The sequence below is a fragment of the Poecilia latipinna genome, unplaced genomic scaffold, assembly GCF_001443285.1.
Source record: "Poecilia latipinna isolate Pla-1442-1.1 unplaced genomic scaffold, P_latipinna-1.0 Scaffold140, whole genome shotgun sequence".
Lineage (NCBI taxonomy): Eukaryota > Metazoa > Chordata > Actinopteri > Cyprinodontiformes > Poeciliidae > Poecilia > Poecilia latipinna.
In genome coordinates, this window is record NW_015112756.1 from 69,504 (window position 1) to 86,832 (window position 17,329).

General features: G+C 39.0%; 2 protein-coding genes across 14 annotated transcripts in view; one reads left to right on the plus strand and one right to left on the minus strand.

The window, feature by feature from the left end:
- strn (striatin, calmodulin binding protein) overlaps window positions 1–9,740 on the plus strand; it is a 30,689-nt gene extending 20,949 nt beyond the window's left edge. Inside the window, exons 6-17 of one of the 4 annotated variants that reach the window (XM_015028933.1) lie at window positions 801–930; window positions 1,008–1,173; window positions 2,126–2,236; window positions 4,291–4,434; window positions 4,523–4,659; window positions 4,910–5,085; window positions 6,373–6,423; window positions 6,526–6,647; window positions 6,733–6,900; window positions 6,999–7,139; window positions 8,000–8,188; window positions 8,873–9,740. In XM_015028933.1, coding sequence (XP_014884419.1) covers window positions 801–930; window positions 1,008–1,173; window positions 2,126–2,236; window positions 4,291–4,434; window positions 4,523–4,659; window positions 4,910–5,085; window positions 6,373–6,423; window positions 6,526–6,647; window positions 6,733–6,900; window positions 6,999–7,139; window positions 8,000–8,188; window positions 8,873–9,042 — 1,705 coding nt within the window. In that variant the 3' untranslated portion in view covers window positions 9,043–9,740. The remainder of the gene's footprint in view (window positions 1–800; window positions 931–1,007; window positions 1,174–2,125; window positions 2,237–4,290; window positions 4,435–4,522; window positions 4,660–4,909; window positions 5,086–6,372; window positions 6,424–6,525; window positions 6,648–6,732; window positions 6,901–6,998; window positions 7,140–7,999; window positions 8,189–8,872) is intronic. The other 3 variants (XM_015028935.1, XM_015028936.1, XM_015028937.1) reach the window with 3 other exon arrangements.
- A 1,930-nt stretch (window positions 9,741–11,670) lies between these two features.
- Window positions 11,671–17,329, minus strand: part of LOC106945331 (vitrin) — a 30,663-nt gene continuing 25,004 nt past the window's right edge. For 7 of the 10 annotated variants that reach the window (XM_015028946.1, XM_015028944.1, XM_015028943.1 and 4 more), the window contains 5 exons: window positions 16,942–17,089; window positions 16,752–16,855; window positions 15,221–15,447; window positions 14,636–15,149; window positions 12,387–13,990 (listed from right to left, as the gene is read on the minus strand). In XM_015028946.1, coding sequence (XP_014884432.1) covers window positions 13,812–13,990; window positions 14,636–15,149; window positions 15,221–15,447; window positions 16,752–16,855; window positions 16,942–17,089 — 1,172 coding nt within the window. In that variant the 3' untranslated portion in view covers window positions 12,387–13,811. Of the gene's footprint in view, window positions 13,991–14,635; window positions 15,150–15,220; window positions 15,448–16,751; window positions 16,856–16,941; window positions 17,090–17,329 lie in introns of all 10 variants that reach the window. The other 3 variants (XM_015028940.1, XM_015028941.1, XM_015028938.1) reach the window with 1 other exon arrangement.

Here is a 17,329-nt window from a genome sequence, read left to right on the forward strand (position 1 = left end):
CTGTCCTGCATGATTTAATAAAGGTTAAATAAAGACGTAGCTGATGATTGTCTTAATAATAATTGACACAAAAATGTGTAAACATTTTTAATTTAACTAAAAACAACTTGCAAAAAGAGAAATGAGCAAAATTTCTTTGTATCAGATTCACAATGATGCACACATCTCTGCCCTACTAGAGACATCTGATGACTTTATATATTTAATTAATATACTGCAGGCTTTGATTATTTATATGTGTTTATTTAAATAGTATTTTTGTGCATGTGGCAAAAAGTTTGGACACCACTGTCTTTATGATTCATGAAGGTATTGCATTTAAATCTTAAAGATTTTTAGAAGTCTTGCACACAAAAATAATTATTATTTTTATTTTTATTTATATATTTTTACATAAGGTTCTGATTTTAAAAATTAGATCCTGATAGCTGCTAAAGGGAAAAGTTAGAATATTAGATTTTGACATTCGGATTAATTTTGTCCTTGCGTTATCATAGAATGTTATAGAGTACGGATATCAAGGTTCAAGTTTCTCCATCGTTGTAACTCAGGATTTTCTAACTAGCACCACTTTCAAAACATGGAAACATGTTTTTTTTTCTTTCTAATTTTAAGCATAAAATCAGTCGTGCTTGTTATTGTCGAGGCTAAATTGATAAATGAAACTCTAACTCGTTTATTGCTCGACCATGTTGATGTGTTGGTATAAATAAAAAACCTAGGGGTCGTGTAAATCAAATCCATGAGCGCTGACAAGTGTTTTGGAAACTGTTTTGATAAAAGTATTTTTGTCTGTGCAGAAAAGCTGAGCTTTCTGACACGAGCGCTGTGCTGGAGGCCTTCAAATTCATCGAGAATGCAGACTTCAGTGATGAAGATGAGGAGGAGGACAGCGACGGGAAGGACAGGACTAATGTGGAATCCAGGACTGTAAGGAACTGGTCTACCTCGAGTCTAGTTTGGTGCAAAATGTTTGTGCAGAGTAAAGAAAATAAACTCTTCCTTAGATTGTGCGAAAGAAGCCCTCATCGTCATCGTCATCATCTCCAGCCAGTATGGACACCAGTGAGGACCCCGACACAGAGGAGGCCCTGAAGGGCTTCGACTTCCTGTCAAATACTGATGAGATGGACACTTCAGAGTCCCGGGGGACCGGAGACGGCACCGACTGGGGTGAGACTGAGACGCCAGAAACACAGCAGCAGAGTCGATCACCATGAAAAACTGATGAGAACACATCACTTATTGTTTAATGCAGTTATCTTAAAATGTTTCCTCTAACAGTTTGGTGATGTTCCTGGAGTCTTCATTCATAAATCACGCTGTGGTCATGAACCATGACATGAGGACTGTCTCTGTTTAACCCACAGTTTGTCTTCCACTGTGTTCCCATAGCCAGCCCACTCTGTGTCTTCCAGTCGTTTCCCCTCAGATCAACATCAACCTTAAAAAAAAAAATACATAGTAGCTCCCAAAAGTATTCACAACCCACAAATGTATTTTTTCTCATTACAACCATAAACTTCAGTGTGCTTTATTGGGATTTTACATGATCAACCAGCAAAAGTAATGCATAATTTATGCCTTTCAAACATTTTTCTTTACAATTACAATTACATAGGTCTGAAATGATTAATCAGATTAATCGTGATGACTCAATTATTGAAATAATAATCAATTAGTTTATCGGTCTAAAAAGTTTCATGTTTTACAAAAATAAACTGAAAATCATTTTCCTTCCACTTGAGTTGTGCACTAATGTGTTTTGTTCTGGGACATAAACTCCCAATGAGGTACATGGAAGTTTCTGGTTGTAACATGACAAAATGCAAACCAATTCAATACGTTAGCAAAGAACTGTGTGAAAAAAAAAATCTTTTTTAATGCTTGAAAATCAGACTATTCCTGAATTCGATTAATTCTTCACCCGACAGTAGTTCTTGACAGAACACAATTCTAGTAAAGAAAAAAAATATGAGGAGATTCTGGAGAATCCAGTTGTTTAAAACCCACCAACTGAGTAAAACCTCTGGGCCTGAGAGAGGCCTGCATCTCCAGCTCAGCCTCTCGTCGGCCATGCAGCTCCTCAACAGCCTCTCGGTCTGGTTTTTGTTCCCCTGTGTAGACAAGGACGAGCAGGGTCCCGTTTCTGAGGCCTGGGACGTGGACCCGGGAGTGATGAACAAACTCAAGGAGCAGTACAAAAAGGAGCGCAAGGGGAAAATGGGGGTGAAGAGTAAGTGCCGATAGACATTGCTGCCTCCTTCAGTCTCTTCTCTGCAGAGCCTGACTTTCCTGAACTTGATCAAAACGCCTCCGATCAAAAGAGAGCATCTTTTTTTCCATCTCCTCCTCTAGCCGCTCCTTCTTTTGTCTCTCTCTGTTCTTTGTCTTCCAGTTAGTGCTTGCGAATGCCATTAATTCCCTTCCCATATGAAGTGTAATGTCTTGTCTGTTGCATTTGTTTGTTTCCCTTCATTTCATCTTCACACCATCATCTCGTCTTTGTTAAATGTTTGCGACTAAGTGACACTTTGCGTCAGTAAGGCAATCCGTCTCCCTTCTGGGCTTCTAGCCATCTCTACAGACATCTGTTTCTCTGTCTTTGTAATCATAACAACATAATGATCTCCATTGATGTCCTCGTCCATCTGCCATGTTGATACTCCAGTAGCAAATAATATAGCTGCTGATATAGATTAACAGCTAATAGAAGCTTCTTGGAGAAGTGACTTAGCTGAGTAATAAGATTGCTCTCAGATTAAAAGCTCGCTTAAGCCTCGTTTACCAGCTGAGAGCTCTTGCATGTTTTATGCAGACTTTCCCTTCTTTGATTGATCATGAGATCAACAACGTACTTCAACTCCTTTTTTTCCTCAAACTTTTTTCACTTTCATTTCTCCTCTTATGATCTAACAGAAATCATAAGATTTTTCTTCACTCTTTTGATGCTCTATCACTTTGGTGTTCATGTGGAGAGACTTTCTAGACGAAAGCGGAGTTAAAATATCAAAGACCACTGACTGACAAGCACAAGGCTTCCTTTTACTAAACTAAGATTTATTCTTAAAGGCTTGCTGGGACATGTAGTTGGATTTCATGAAGTTTAAATTGAGTCATTAAGTCTCATTTCCAGCAGGTGCATGAAGCTAAATAGATAACAGATGCAATAGAAACAGCCTTTATTATTTTATAAAGGACAATTCATACATAACAGCAGCAACAGACATAAAAGTTCACACAAAAATGTCTTCAAGAAATGTACAGAGTCCAAAAGTCAGTTTGCTGAAAGACATTCAGAGCAGCAATTAAGCCAAAACTCTTAAAAGAATATACATTTTGCTTTTAAGGTAAAAATAAGTAAATAAATAAAGTTTAAAAGAAACCTTATTTGTCTGTAAATATGTTCTACTCAGAACTCAAGTTGCATAGTTTTAAATTCACCAGGTTTAAATTCTGTGAAAAAATAAAAAAAATCTCCAATTATAAGCACCTTTTACTTTTCAACAGCAAAAGGTGTTGATGTGCAACTTGACGTCACGTTGCACAGAAAGGCCAACATTTTTCACATCAGGATATTTTTTTAGCTGCATACACTAAATGAAAGCTGTTATTCCATGTTGGGCAATAAAATGTTTATTATTTAAAAAGGAATTCATTATTTGTTTATGTGTATATTTTAATATATTTCTGATGTACAAAAATGCTTCAGTGGTTAAAATCTGCAGAATGTGCCACTTCTTGTTTAACTAATCGATAGAATAATTGATTACTAAAATAATCATTGGTTGCGGCCCTGATATTTTTCACTGTTTGTGGATCGGAGAATAACAATACGTTCAAAGCAGTGCTCTGTTTTGTTTTTTCCAGCACATTTCTCCAAATTGGAAAAAAAAAAAAAAAAGTTCTGTTTGAAGAATCTGAAGGGGAAAATGTGCTCCTAGTTGTTCTTTTTAGAATTTATTTCAAGTTTAATGTTATGAAACTTAAAAATAAATATATAAAGACCAAAATTAGTTTTACCTTCAAGCAGCAATGACTGTTGCTCTCCACTGTTCGCCGTTAAAGATAAATGTGCCTCAACTTCTTCTCTACCTTTGCAGGACTCTACTGCTGGCCTCCCATCATCCTCTGTTTTTACTGATTTTTTCTTTTTTCAGTGCTTCCTTCTATATTCATGTTTTTCTCTGTTGCTTCAGCATTTACCCACCGCTTTGTTTTTGTTTTTTTTCTTCCACTCCATCCAAACATATGTCGTTTGTTTGAACGTTGAACCTAACTCATTAACAGGGCCCAACCGGTCTAAGCTGCAAGACATGCTGGCTAACCTGAGAGACACGGAGGACCTGTCTCACATGCAGCCTCAGCCGACCCCGCAGTCCCGGCCCAACGTGCCGCGCTTCAGCGAACACGAGGGGAACAGGACAGAAGAAGGTGAGTCACTAAATACAAGACACATTTCCTGTCCCTTCTGCCAATTCTTTGCCGATTGACGGATGTTTTTTATTTGCCCTTTCCGCAGTTGAAGCGCTCACTTTCCCACCCACACCAGGAAAGTCGTTCATTATGGGCACGGAGGAGGGCATGGAGAACGTTCTGGGTCTGGGGGAGCTGGCTGGACTCACTGTGGCCAACGAGGCCGACAGCATGGTGTATGATGTGAGTGGCATGGGGCAAAATAACGTCACTGAAACATCAGAATCAGAGTTTTTTTTGTTGTTTTTTTTTAAAAGTGAGGCAGATTCTTGCAGAACACAAACCTCATTATTCCCTAAACTAACCGTACAACTGCAGAATTACTTTAAACACCATGAAAATAAACCATTACATTCTTAGATTTATTTGTACGATTGTCTTTACATTTTTATTATTTTGATTTTTTTTTTTTTCTTTTATTGATTTTCCTCAGATCGGCAACAATAAAGACGCCATGAGAAAAACGTGGAACCCCAAATTCACCCTGCGGAGTCATTTTGACGGGATTCGCGCTCTGACCTTTCACCCTGTGGAGCCGGTCCTGATCACTGCTTCTGAGGATCACACGCTCAAAATGTGGAACCTGCAGAAAACCGCTCCGGCCAAAAAGTAAGAAAGCTTCAGCTCTCTGTTAACTGACCTTCATACGACAGTTTTTATTTTTCCTACCAAATGTGAGCAAAACAAATCCTGTAGCTGCAGCTTTTTTGTGTGTGTGTTTAATTGACATTCTTCTGCAGAAGGACATAACCCAGCAGCTCTAAGACTAGAAAAGATGAAATTAGTTTATTTTTATTGTATTTGTTTTTATCTCAGCATTGTACTTAAGCTGCATGACTAAAACTAATTACAGAAAACAAGCAGCTAAATATTTTGGTCTATAAAAGGTAGCTTTGATAAATATTTCATTGTAATTTCTACTTGAAGCAAGTTACACTAGTGTTATTATCTCTTTTTTTTATTTTCCTTAAATTTTTCTTTTTCTTTTTCCAAAAAAATGTAAATGGTGCAGAAATGGTGCTTACATTTTTGCATTTAAAACTATGATAATGTAATGTAAATAATAATGTAATGCAAGAGCATTCATTTTAGAGGAAAAATTAGGAAATACAAAATTAATACATTAATTAAAAATAAATGAGGAAAAAAAACATAATCATCTAATTAATAATTCTGATTGAAAATTAAGACTTGACTTTTCATATGTTTTTTTTTTTACTACAGACAAGTTTTAGTAATTAAATATTTAATTGAACTTTTCTTTAGAAGAACCAATCCAAACTAAAATTTTCTCTGGGTGGGTACAATCGGAGAATGTGAATGTTAAATAAATTATCCTATTTTATGAATCAAAATGTTTTTTTTTGTGCATGGAAAATACATTTGCCTTTTGTGAAATTGTGAAGGGATTCCAACACCAATCAATGGAAAATTTATAAAAAATTTATATCTAACATTTTTTAAAAGATGAAAAGGCTTGTGGGGAAAAAAAACATGAAAAATTAAAGTTTCCACCAAAATCTGGCCAATTTTTATTCCACTTGCATCAAAAACAAAATGGAACAAAACGAAAACAAATGTCCAGGGAACCAACAAGGTTAGTAAAAATACAAATATTAAGTCAGAAGCATATTAGTACAATGTTTAAGATGTAAAGATAATTTTATTTCTGTGCAATTTCTTACCTAGCAGTGACGATATTCAACCTTTTCTACATCATTTCCGTCTCAGTCCTATTTGAGTCCCATGTTTGTTGCAGCAAATATGAGCCATATTAAACCATATAAACTATATTTTTGTCCCACAGTAGTAAATTAATGGGAGGCTTAATTTTACTTCAGATTTCAGATGGTTGTTTTTATTTCTTTTATATTAAATGAATCAACATTTTGTCAGCAGGAGTACATCTTTAGACGTGGAGCCCATCTACACTTTCAGGGCCCACAGGTAAAATATGGCACTTTTGTCAATTCTTTTTTCATTTCTTTTTTTTCAGCTTGTGATACAGATTACTTAATGGTTGCTATTTTCTTATGTAAAACACAACAGGGGCGCTGTACTGAGTGTGGTGATGAGCAGTACAGGGGAGCAGTGTTTCAGCGGAGGGGTCGACGGCACCATCCAGTGCTGGAACACGCCCAACCCGAACATCGACCCCTACGACTCCTACGGTAACCTCGGCGCTTGTTTCGATTCAACCAGGAGTGATTTTTAGCTGCAACGCATGAAAAGTGACCGTGGTCCCCGTGTGTTCAGACCCGTCAGTGCTGCGCGGAGAGCTGAGTGGACACACCGACTCGGTGTGGGGTCTGGTGTACAGCAGCGCACACCAGCGCCTCCTCTCCTGCTCCGCGGACGGAACCGTCAAGCTGTGGGATGCCAACACCACCTCCCCTTCGCTCGCAGTATTCAACGAAAACAAAAGTAACAACCGGATTCACATACATTAAGTTTACCTTTTTTTTCCCGTCTTTGTTTAAAATTGAGGAATTAAAACTTGCACTTGTTTATCCCTCTGCTAGAGCTGGGAGTTCCCTCCTCTGTGGACCTGGTGTGCAGTGAACCAGCTCATCTGGTCACATCCTTCACAAACGGCCAGATCGGCCTCTTCAACATGGAGACCCGCCAGCTGGTGCTCAGTATGGAATCTAATCTGGAGCCTGGTACGTTTAGGGACAAACTGCGCAAGGCACAAACCGAGCTGGGCTGAAAATGTAGAGCAAATCGTTGATGTTGCAGCTTGAACAGACATTGACTCACTGTTTAAATCACCATCGGGTGATTACATCCATTTGTGTGCAGCCATTTTCCTCTTCACTTCCCAGTGACTCGGATCTAACAAAGTTTAATTTGATGAGGAAATCGAACCATTTAAAGTTGATCATGCACTATTAAACTCGTCTTGCTCTGCAAAAAACACAAAATCTTAGAGTATTTTTTTTGTCTAGTTCTAGTGTAAACATCTTACTACACTTAAGATAAAACAAAACTAAAAAGTAACTTTCAGTTAGACAAAGGAGGTTGTTTTTAGTAGATAATTGTTTAATGTTGATTTAAAAACACACCGGTTTCACTGACAAATTATTAAAACAAGACAGTCATCCCATATTATAAGTGAAATAACCTGCCAGTGGAACTCATGCTTCTTTTATCAATATTAAGGAATTATTGACTTAAGACAAGCTCATGTTTCTTGCAGAAAAGTTGCTTGTAAGTTAGTTTTGTCTTATTTCAAGTGTTCTTGCTTAGTAAGCTATTGTTCTTGCAGTGTGCAGTCTCATTTCAAAATGTTGAAAATTATGCACAAAAGCATGTTTTCATTTATCATGCAGTCAATTGATTTATTGATTGTTGAGACAGGCCTATTTGTGAATATCTTTGCAAGACGCTGCCTTTATGTAGTGACTTGTGTTGACCATTGAATCTGTGTTGACTGATGCTTTCTCCGGCTGTCACATCTTTGCTTGGAGTCAGATATTTCTGTTTTTCATCTTTAAATCTTTTTTTTTTTTCTTTTAACCAGGCACTCCCTGTCAGATCAACAAGGTCCTCAGCCACCCGACTCTTCCCATCACCATCACAGCGCAGGAGGACAGACACATCAAATTCTTTGACAATAACAGCGGGAAGCTGATTCACTCCATGGTGGCCCATCTGGACGCCGTCACCAGCTTAGCTGTGGATCCAAACGGACTTTATCTCATGTCAGGCAGTGAGTATCTAACATCCTCTTCGGCTTTCTTCTTCTGTGGCTTGAACGGTCAACTCAAACCCAGTCTAACAATAACTGGCAGCGTTTAGAAAATGTGAATTATGCCGAGCAGGGATTTGAAATTATATTTATTTACTACACATTTATAGTTTCCTTGTAGGATCTCAAATTGTACAAGTAGTCAAGCTTTAACTTGACTGCATGCACTCAGAGGGGAAAAAGAAAATATTAAATTGCTTTATTTGTTTGCTTTTTAATATTTTCCAGAAAAATAATATGTTTTGTTTTGGTCAATGTGTCTAGTGCAGGAGGCTACACTTCTGCTTTTCAAAGATGTAGGGTTGTATAATTGCACATATGTTTGCAGCCATGAGTGTAAACATTGAGTTGGGGGCGTGGCCAGCAGCAGCTTATTTGGATTTAAAGTGACAAGAGGCCCTGAAACTGCTGAAGGGAGCTAGAAACAGGCAGGACTGAGCATACCAACATCTCGTCATCTAAGAATGATTTTGCATAAAAAAGGCAATGAACATGTTTTGTATCTCCCGTAAACCTTTTCTAACCTGTTCAAGGAAGCATAACATTTTTTCTCAAACACCTTTTTGTGCAAAATATGAAATGTCTTCAGGACTAAAAGCCAAGTAAAACCTCTAAGCAACTTTCTGCATGTTGTTCTGTCCTCAGGTCACGACTGCTCCATCCGTCTGTGGAACCTGGAGAGTAAAACCTGCATCCAAGAGTTCACGGCTCACAGGAAGAAATTCGAGGAATCGATCCACGACGTGGCGTTCCATCCGTCTAAATGCTACATCGCCAGTGCCGGGGCGGACGCTCTTGCCAAGGTGTTCGTATGACACGGAGTAACACGTCCCTCCCCCACCACAGCCTCGCTCTCTGACTCAGTCTCCTACGATCAGGGACCAATAGAGACACAGCAGGGGAAGGACAGTCAGGCAGCGAGTCTGGTCCCACCTCAAACTAGCCACTGGTCTCCTGTCGGACTCGCAGACTATGTAGCCAATAGCCTCAAATAGGTTGTGAGGAGGAGAAGGAGGAGGAGGAGGAACTGCTCTCTGGTCCCTACCCCCTTCACTCCCCACCATCCAGGCAGGCCTGGGTGTGACTGGCCACAGCGCCCCCTGCAGACAGACTCAAACTTCACCTCCACAGAAAGGAGAGAGGCTCAGGACAAGTGGCAGCGAGGAGCGGAGATGTGAGGTCCCATCTTCCTTCACGCTCATCCCAGGTCCTCCTCAGATAAACCAAGTTTTTCTCCGTGTTGCGTTTCTGAGGCAGAAGCCTCCCAGCTCCTCTCCTCAGCTTCCCCAGACTGACTCTGCTTGCTTGACCTGCCTTTATTTTCCTTTTTAAAAATCTATATTGACGAATGTGCCTTTGCTTTAAAAAGGTCTTTAAAAAATGTTATTTTAACAAGCTTGTTTTTCGGGGGCGGGGGGAAGCTGGTTGTCGCAATGTTGTCGGTTTTAACATTGGATGTAAAATTACAAATGCTTATAATAAACAAAAATATATATTCAGTCTTAAAAATTTACAGTGCAGCGTGAGTTTGAGTTTTTGTTTTTGATAAGTGTGGTTGGGATGTCAGTTCTGTGTGTTTGACGGCAGCGCTGGTAGAGCGATACAGACCATTAATTTACATGCCTGTTTCTTAGTTTCAAGCCACTGTACACTTCTGAAGATTACACGCTTATGTGTCCAAAGTAAACCATTTTGGTTATATAATTAAAATTAAACAGACTTGATTCTAGATGTCAACTTTTAGGAATATCTAACACATTTTGGCCAGTTTGCTCTCGTTTGAACTGAATGCTGTGTACTGTATATAGGTTTTTTTTTTGTTTTTTTTTCCCCTCCCCCGCCTCAGCTGTGTGGACATGCTTGACTACGATGTGATGTATCATGTCCAGGTATTTACAGTAGTCCAGTGTTTAGCGGGAGATTAGTGCAGTACTTTTAGGACTATTTGAAATGATGATTTAACCAAGAGAAATGTCCTGCAGTTCCAGTTTACTGTAAATCCATGAGGTTTGAAAGCAAGGAAAGATTAAAAAAAAGGCAAACAGGATGTTGTACGCAGAGAGTACAGCTTTACATGAGCCATTTTCTCAGTCACTGGTTTGTATATGAGAGTATGTTCGAAATAAAACCTGCTGTAAAATGTTAATTGGGCTCAGATGTTGGTTATTTTGAATGGCGTTTTTGATTGACCCGATCACATGAATTGAATTATGCTCAATATTATGCAAAATCATCTTTTTTTTAGATTTATATTTTGCTATAATGTCATTCTCTAATCAAAAACACACCTGAAATGCTGCTATGATTCCTACATATACATTTGAGAAACCCCATATAAATAACTGGAAAGTTATAGTAAATTATCATCACTACTGATTTGGTCTAATCCACTGAGTTAAATTTTTGAGTTGCTAAATTCACTAAATCACTTTAAGTAATCTCAATTTTAGGCCTTAAACTGTTTTAATTTTGACCAGATTTTCCTCATTAGGTCTTAAATGGATACTTTGGATTTTCTGGTGAGTATCTGTGAAGTCATGCTGCGTTCAATTTGTAGTCAAAAGTCAGAAATTGGACTTCCGAATCGCTCCTGAAATCGGACTTCCAACTTGGACTGTCGGAGAATTTTTCCAACACCATTTTCGAGATGATGGTGTTGGAAACACCATCATCCAACACCATGATGGTGTTGGATGATCTCGAAGATGATCCATATTGGATCATCTTCGAGATCCAATATGGCCGCTCTTCACATAAGCCATAACCTGAGGTGGAAACGTTTATTTTACAAGACACACATGTACAAATGCGTCTAAATCAATGTTGCTTGTTCTAAACTGAACAGATTAAAAGTGGTGCTTGGATGTGGAAAGAAAAGTTTAAAATTCATAAGGGTTACTGCGAATAATTACTACTTACTACTAAATGCAATCGCCCACCCGGATTGCATAAAAAAAAAAAAAAAGTCTACTACTGCTGCCAGAAAGCTTTGTAATTTCTATTTGGAATGTGAATCTTAACAAACCATGACATCACTCACTTTGTACTTGCGTTCTTCCTCATTTCTTTATTTTCTTTTGCTTTGTTCCCCGAATGTGCTTGGACACATAAAGCCACAAGGAATATTTTATTCACTTTGTTGCAGTTTTCTTACACTCTGCTGCTTCATTCGAAAGCAAAGATCTAAGTTGAATACATTTGAAAAGATAATTTCTCATATTTGGACACACTGATATTTTGCTGCACGTAAGTGCAAATGCTGAGTTATTTTTTGTTGACATTTCTTTTGGTCTCTCCTTTTTATTCTCCAACAATTCAATGTTTTTAGATTTTATTGGCAATAGAAATAGAAATATACAAACATATATATTTATTTTCATATTTCTAATCGTCAGGAAAAAAAAATATGCTGAGAAAAAAAAACAACCATAAAAACCATCATGTTCTGTTCATTTGTTTTATTAAAAACAAAAAATGATCAATTATGTGAACGTGACAAGCAAAGCATTTTAATAAGCATATGTACAAACAGGAAAACAAAGGTAAAAAAAAAAAATCATAAATACTCTTAAACTTCAAAATGCTTGGTATATTAGGAGCCGCTCGCTATTACAATACAGAAAGGGATGAAATAAACTGCATAAAACAACCCCACGTTTCACAGAAGTCCACATCCATGCTGGGGGTTTGCTTTTACACCCACATAAAAATTAGATAAACAGCACCATAGTCTCTGACTTGAACTCAGATTAAATCTCCTGTTGGGAAGATCAAAATGCCTCAGCTGTGAAAGAGGGGATCCTCTTCACAGGTAATCATATGAAAGCACCATGTTAACAAGCTTATGAAGTATACGAATCCATTAGAGGAAATGTTAGGAATGTGTTAAACCTACATATGTCTGCAAAGTTTATTATGTTGGAATCACTTGCTAGTTTCGCACAAAAAGAGTTGCATTGTGACTGCAGTATATCATTGTAGCTTTCTGTTTTGTTTCAGTTTCTGTTGATGACCTTGTTAAGAAATGACCTAAATTTTGTGCGAGGGAAATCACACAAACTGGCCACCCGAAGAGTTGACAGTGTTGTTGTTTGTGGCACCAACAAATGGTGCAATGCTAATGGTTTTCATGAGAATTTACTGTGTTGATACATTTTAAAATTTATCTTCAAATCCATGATCAAATACAGTTACAAGAAAAAGTTTACAAAAACTCATCATTAGAATGAACGTGGGATTATTTTGTGCCTTTAGAGACGTGTTTGAATCGTTCTCACAACAAAGAATGTCAAGGAATTTCAAGAACAGGAGTTAGGTTATGAAACTTGTTCTGATCCTCGCAGGCTCATAAGGGTTAAAATGTTTTATATACATACCGCCTCAAATATTTCTTTTTTTTTAGAGAATTGAACTTTGGCCACTTGTACGATTTCTTTTTCAACCATAATCAGGCTTCTGGCTTAATTCTGGCTGGATATTTGACAACTAATTATTCTAAACAAGTTGGTTTCCTGATACATCCCAAGCTTTTGAGCTTAGTCCACAATTTTTTTCAATACAGTTGAGGTTTTGGAAGAGTCAGTCCAAAGGCCTCAGTGTCTGACGCATGTTTGAAAAACTTTCTTGTTTTAACGACATTAAAAAAAAAACTTGTTATAACCAGTAATCTCATTAAAACCAAAATGTATCCTCTTTTAAATACAGAAGGTCATAAACCAGCAACACCTCTTGGGATTTTTGGATGTTGTCTAGAAGAAACAGAGTGAGTTTTAGCAAGCCGCAGTCTGTCAGGGGACCGTATTCTTCCTTTTAGCACAACATATAAAACTCATGAGAAATTCTGCCATAATAATGAGACATAAAATTTCTCTCATTATAACGTCAAAGTTTCTTGTTTTGATGAGTTTTGCATGTTATAAGAACAGGAATATTTTCTAGTTTTAACAAGAAACTTCCCAGTTAAAATGAGAAACTGGCGCTGAATTTATGTTCAAGCTGTGGCACTTAAACACACATTAAAACTGGTTTTGGAAATAATTAAATCACTGAGTGTCTGGACTAGCTCCAGCCTCACCACAACTTTGATGAAAACCAGAAACCCATCCAAATTAAATTAACTCTACCGATTTTGCAAATATTCAGCCACAACTTCAACAGAAGCTTATTGTTGGTTATAATAAGCATGCAGCCATCAAATGTTGTTGGAAGTATATGTATTTGAACTTTTGTGTATAATTTTGATGACCAAGACTAGAATGGAAAACATCCAGATTAAATTCAAACACGTGCATTCAATTCTTACGTTTGAAATTCACTGATGTTACTTGATGTAAAATCGGTTCCCTGTGAAACTCTGGCTCTTAAAAACTCATTAAAAGACCTAAATTGTTGCGACTTTCATACCCATGATGAGTGTCTGTAAGCTTTTCACTGGAAGTGTAAATTCTAGCCTCTACATCTGTGTGTGCCTGCAGCCCACCTGGAGACGCCATCTGTGGGGCCGCAGGGTGAGAACGTTTGCGGTCAGCGTTCTGATAAAGACAGACCTGGTCCGACACGATCCCCTTCCGTCACACTGATGACCTCAGTTCCTGGGCTGAGAGTTGAACTCCTGGCAGATGTTGTGGATGATCTTGGGGACGTATCTGTAGAGGTTCTCGAATTCGTCCACGAAGAAGGAGTGCTCTTTGTCGGGGTCAGTGGCGATGTACTCCAGCTCATCCTGGGCGGCCCAGGCGATACCGATGGAGTAGGCGATCACACCTGGATCAGGGGAGGAAAACACGGGTTATCAAAAAATGAATTGCATGTGCATCTCTGAAGGCTAATGTGACATTAAAGCCATTTTGCTTTTTGAAATGAAGGTTAGGCAAAAGACAATAAGAGCAGATATCCTGCTGATGTAGTTGTTCATTAAAGAAAACATTCAAAAAAAATGCCAGGCACACAGAAATTGTACAGAGTTGCTGCTGAATACATATTCTGTTTTATCAAACAGGGAAGCAAAACTTTAAAATACATCTTTCTTTTAACAAAGGTTGAACTGTCCCTACATACTAGTTTCATCCTAAGTTAAAATATGTCATTTTGTAATTAGTAATTTATTTTGTTATCAACGGAAAAGATCCATGTGCCTTCAAAATTTTTTTTACTGCAGTATCAAGTGTTTTTTTTTTTTTAGTATTGAGTTTGACATTTTTGTATCATAACAACCCTGTAACAATACACGATTCATCACGATTAATCGTTTCTGTCCCATATTACAGATTTAAAGGCAACGGTGCACATTGAAAATATCTTCTACGTTAGAAGGTTAAATAGGGTATGAATACATTTGTGAAACACTGTAAAGGCAAATGTCATATTTAGCTCTTATTTTCCAAACGTTGTCCAGTGATGAGGTCTCACCTTGGCGATGGACGGCCAGCGCAGGCGCTCTGACGTCATCGTACGAACGTCCATCTGTAATGACGATCATGATCTTGCGTTTGTTGGGTTTGGATTTGCTGAAGAGCTGCTCTGCCGCGAAGGTGATGGCGGCTCCGGTGCTGGTCCCGCCGCTCCAGTAGTTGATGCGCTTTATGGCGTTCAGCAGCTCGGCCTTGTTGTTGTACTGTCCGAAGGCGAACTCCAGCCTCTGCTCGTAGGTGTACTGCACAGCTCCCACCCGCGTGTCCGTGTCCGAGATCTCAAACTCCCGCGTGACGTTGGCCACGAACTGGAGCACCGTGCGGAAGTTGCCCGTCCCCACGCTGCTGGAGCCGTCGATCACGAAGGCGATGTCGTTGGCGTTGAGGCAGGTCTTGCTGCACACCAGGCGGTCCGTGTCGCACACCCGCTTCACCAGCGGCTGCACAGCCTTTCTCAAGGCGAACCAGCTGTTCACGGGAAGGGAGAAGAAGCCATTTGTCCGGCACACAGCCTGCGGAGTGAAACAGTGTTACAGACTGTTTTTATGGGACGCACCGGTAAACCTGTGCAACTAAACACCACCTTGTCAACAAAGTTGGCCTCAACCAGATTTTGTTTCTCATTCTCATCAGGGCCCTCGATGGTGACGAAGAAGATGTTAATGCCGGATTCTCGGGCGAGTCGAGAAGCCTCCTCCACCTTGTCTGTGGGCCAGCCATCCACAAGCACCACCGCTACGTTAGGAGCCCCTCCACGATTCCCATTTGCATCACTGAAGTACTGTTTGTTGATGTAGGAGAGGGCCTTTCCTGTTTGAACACCAGAGGGCGACAGGGAGACAAATAACTGATGCTGCTGTGCCTTAGAAAAGCATAATGCCCGCTGAACTTTTTCACATTTTGTCATGTCACAACCTCTAACCTCACTGTGTTTTGTGGGGATTTTATGTGATGGACAGGGTTGCCAGACGTGACTGACAGCTATGAGTCCAAACACAACATAAAACTCACCCAACTCCAAAGAAAATCTTGTGCCACAAACGTCATCTGCTGCATTTATAGGTCTGACATTTAAATTTCGACTGAAAAATATTTTAAATTAAATCCTTTGTAGTCCCAGGTCTTACTGGGACTTGACACTTTGAACACAATGAGACTTGAGATTTTTTGAAACACTTGATTAACCAATGACTAATCATTGACGATGACACATTCAGCAGATTCCAGAGAGCTCAGAACAAATTAATAAGAAAAGTGAAATAACATTGAATTTTATTAAAGGTTTTGTACTTTCCTGCCACACAATGACAGCCATTTTGAAGGAATATTCTTCTGAAAGCCATCTAATAATCCACCAAATGTTGTGAAACTGTGCAGCCAAAACTTTAAAACTTTAATCGGCAGAATAATTGCTAACTACATCTGAACAGCGTGATGCTGCCAACTCCATGTTGTGTCAGTGAGATATTTATAGCTTAGTATATATATTTCATTACAATTTGACGCTGCTTTAAGGTTTCCAAAACGTTATTGAATACAATACAGAAGGTGGAAGAACCCATGCATTTGCTAAAGGACAAAGTATTCTGCACAGAGATATCTCTGTACTAGGATAACCTATATTTAGTTTGTCAGTTGATTGTTGGTGGTCTTTACAATAACAGGAGAGGCTCTGATCGAGATTATAGAGCCTTTTACATTCACACACACTGTTGTACGATTGTGGTCAAACCCAACAAACTGTCAGCAAGCAAAATTTAGCACACCCTAAAGAAAAAATCCAGCCATCAGCTCCAAAATCTGCAGCTGATGAATGCTGCCGCACCAAAAAAAAAAAAAAAAGCAACAAACAGCCCTTGCTTTTTGAGAGCTGACCCCTGCAAGCTTGTAAAAAACAAATGCGTTCTGGTGGCAGGAGAAGAAAAACACGCCTTACGAGAGAGAGCTGTAATTTAGCTCACTGGTCTCCTGGCAAATTTAGATTTAATTCTATCCCTGCATGTGAAAATGTGCCAGCGTAGTAAAAACCATGCGATAATTGTAACCCTTTCGCTTTCACACTTGAGTTTGTGAGCTTTAGTCGCAGCTGGCAGCAGCCAGTGGGAGTCACTCACCCACGTTGGACATGCCGCCCTTCTGCACAATCTTATCTATGGCTGACTTCACGTCCTTGGAGCTGGAGTGGGCCCTCAGACTGATCTCCGTCACAGGCTCGTCACTTCAAACAAAACGATAAACAGTCAGTTTACATCTTCTTTTCCCAAACTGGGAAAAAAAATCACAGAAAGCATAGACAGAGTTTACCCGTATTGGATGATGCCCATCATTGGTCCAGCCATGCCTACGTTGATGACCTGAGCCACCTCAGCCAGAAAGTCTTTCTGGATCTTAAAACGCCGCTTCCCAATGCTCCAGCTGCCATCCATCAGGAAGGCAAGATCAACCTTACAATCTGAGGGGGAGAAAAAAGGAACACACCATGCGGCTACACCACACTGCACTGAGGTGGATTGTTGTTTTTTAATCTCTCTATACAAATAAGACTTTCAAACTTAAGATAAAGGAAACCAAATATTGATTTTTTTTTTAACTCTTACACATATTTGATTACATGTTTTTGTTTTTAAATTCAGCTGAGCTTTTAAAATTGCTGTCATATCTTAGAGTCACTCGATAAGGAAAGCTGCTCTGG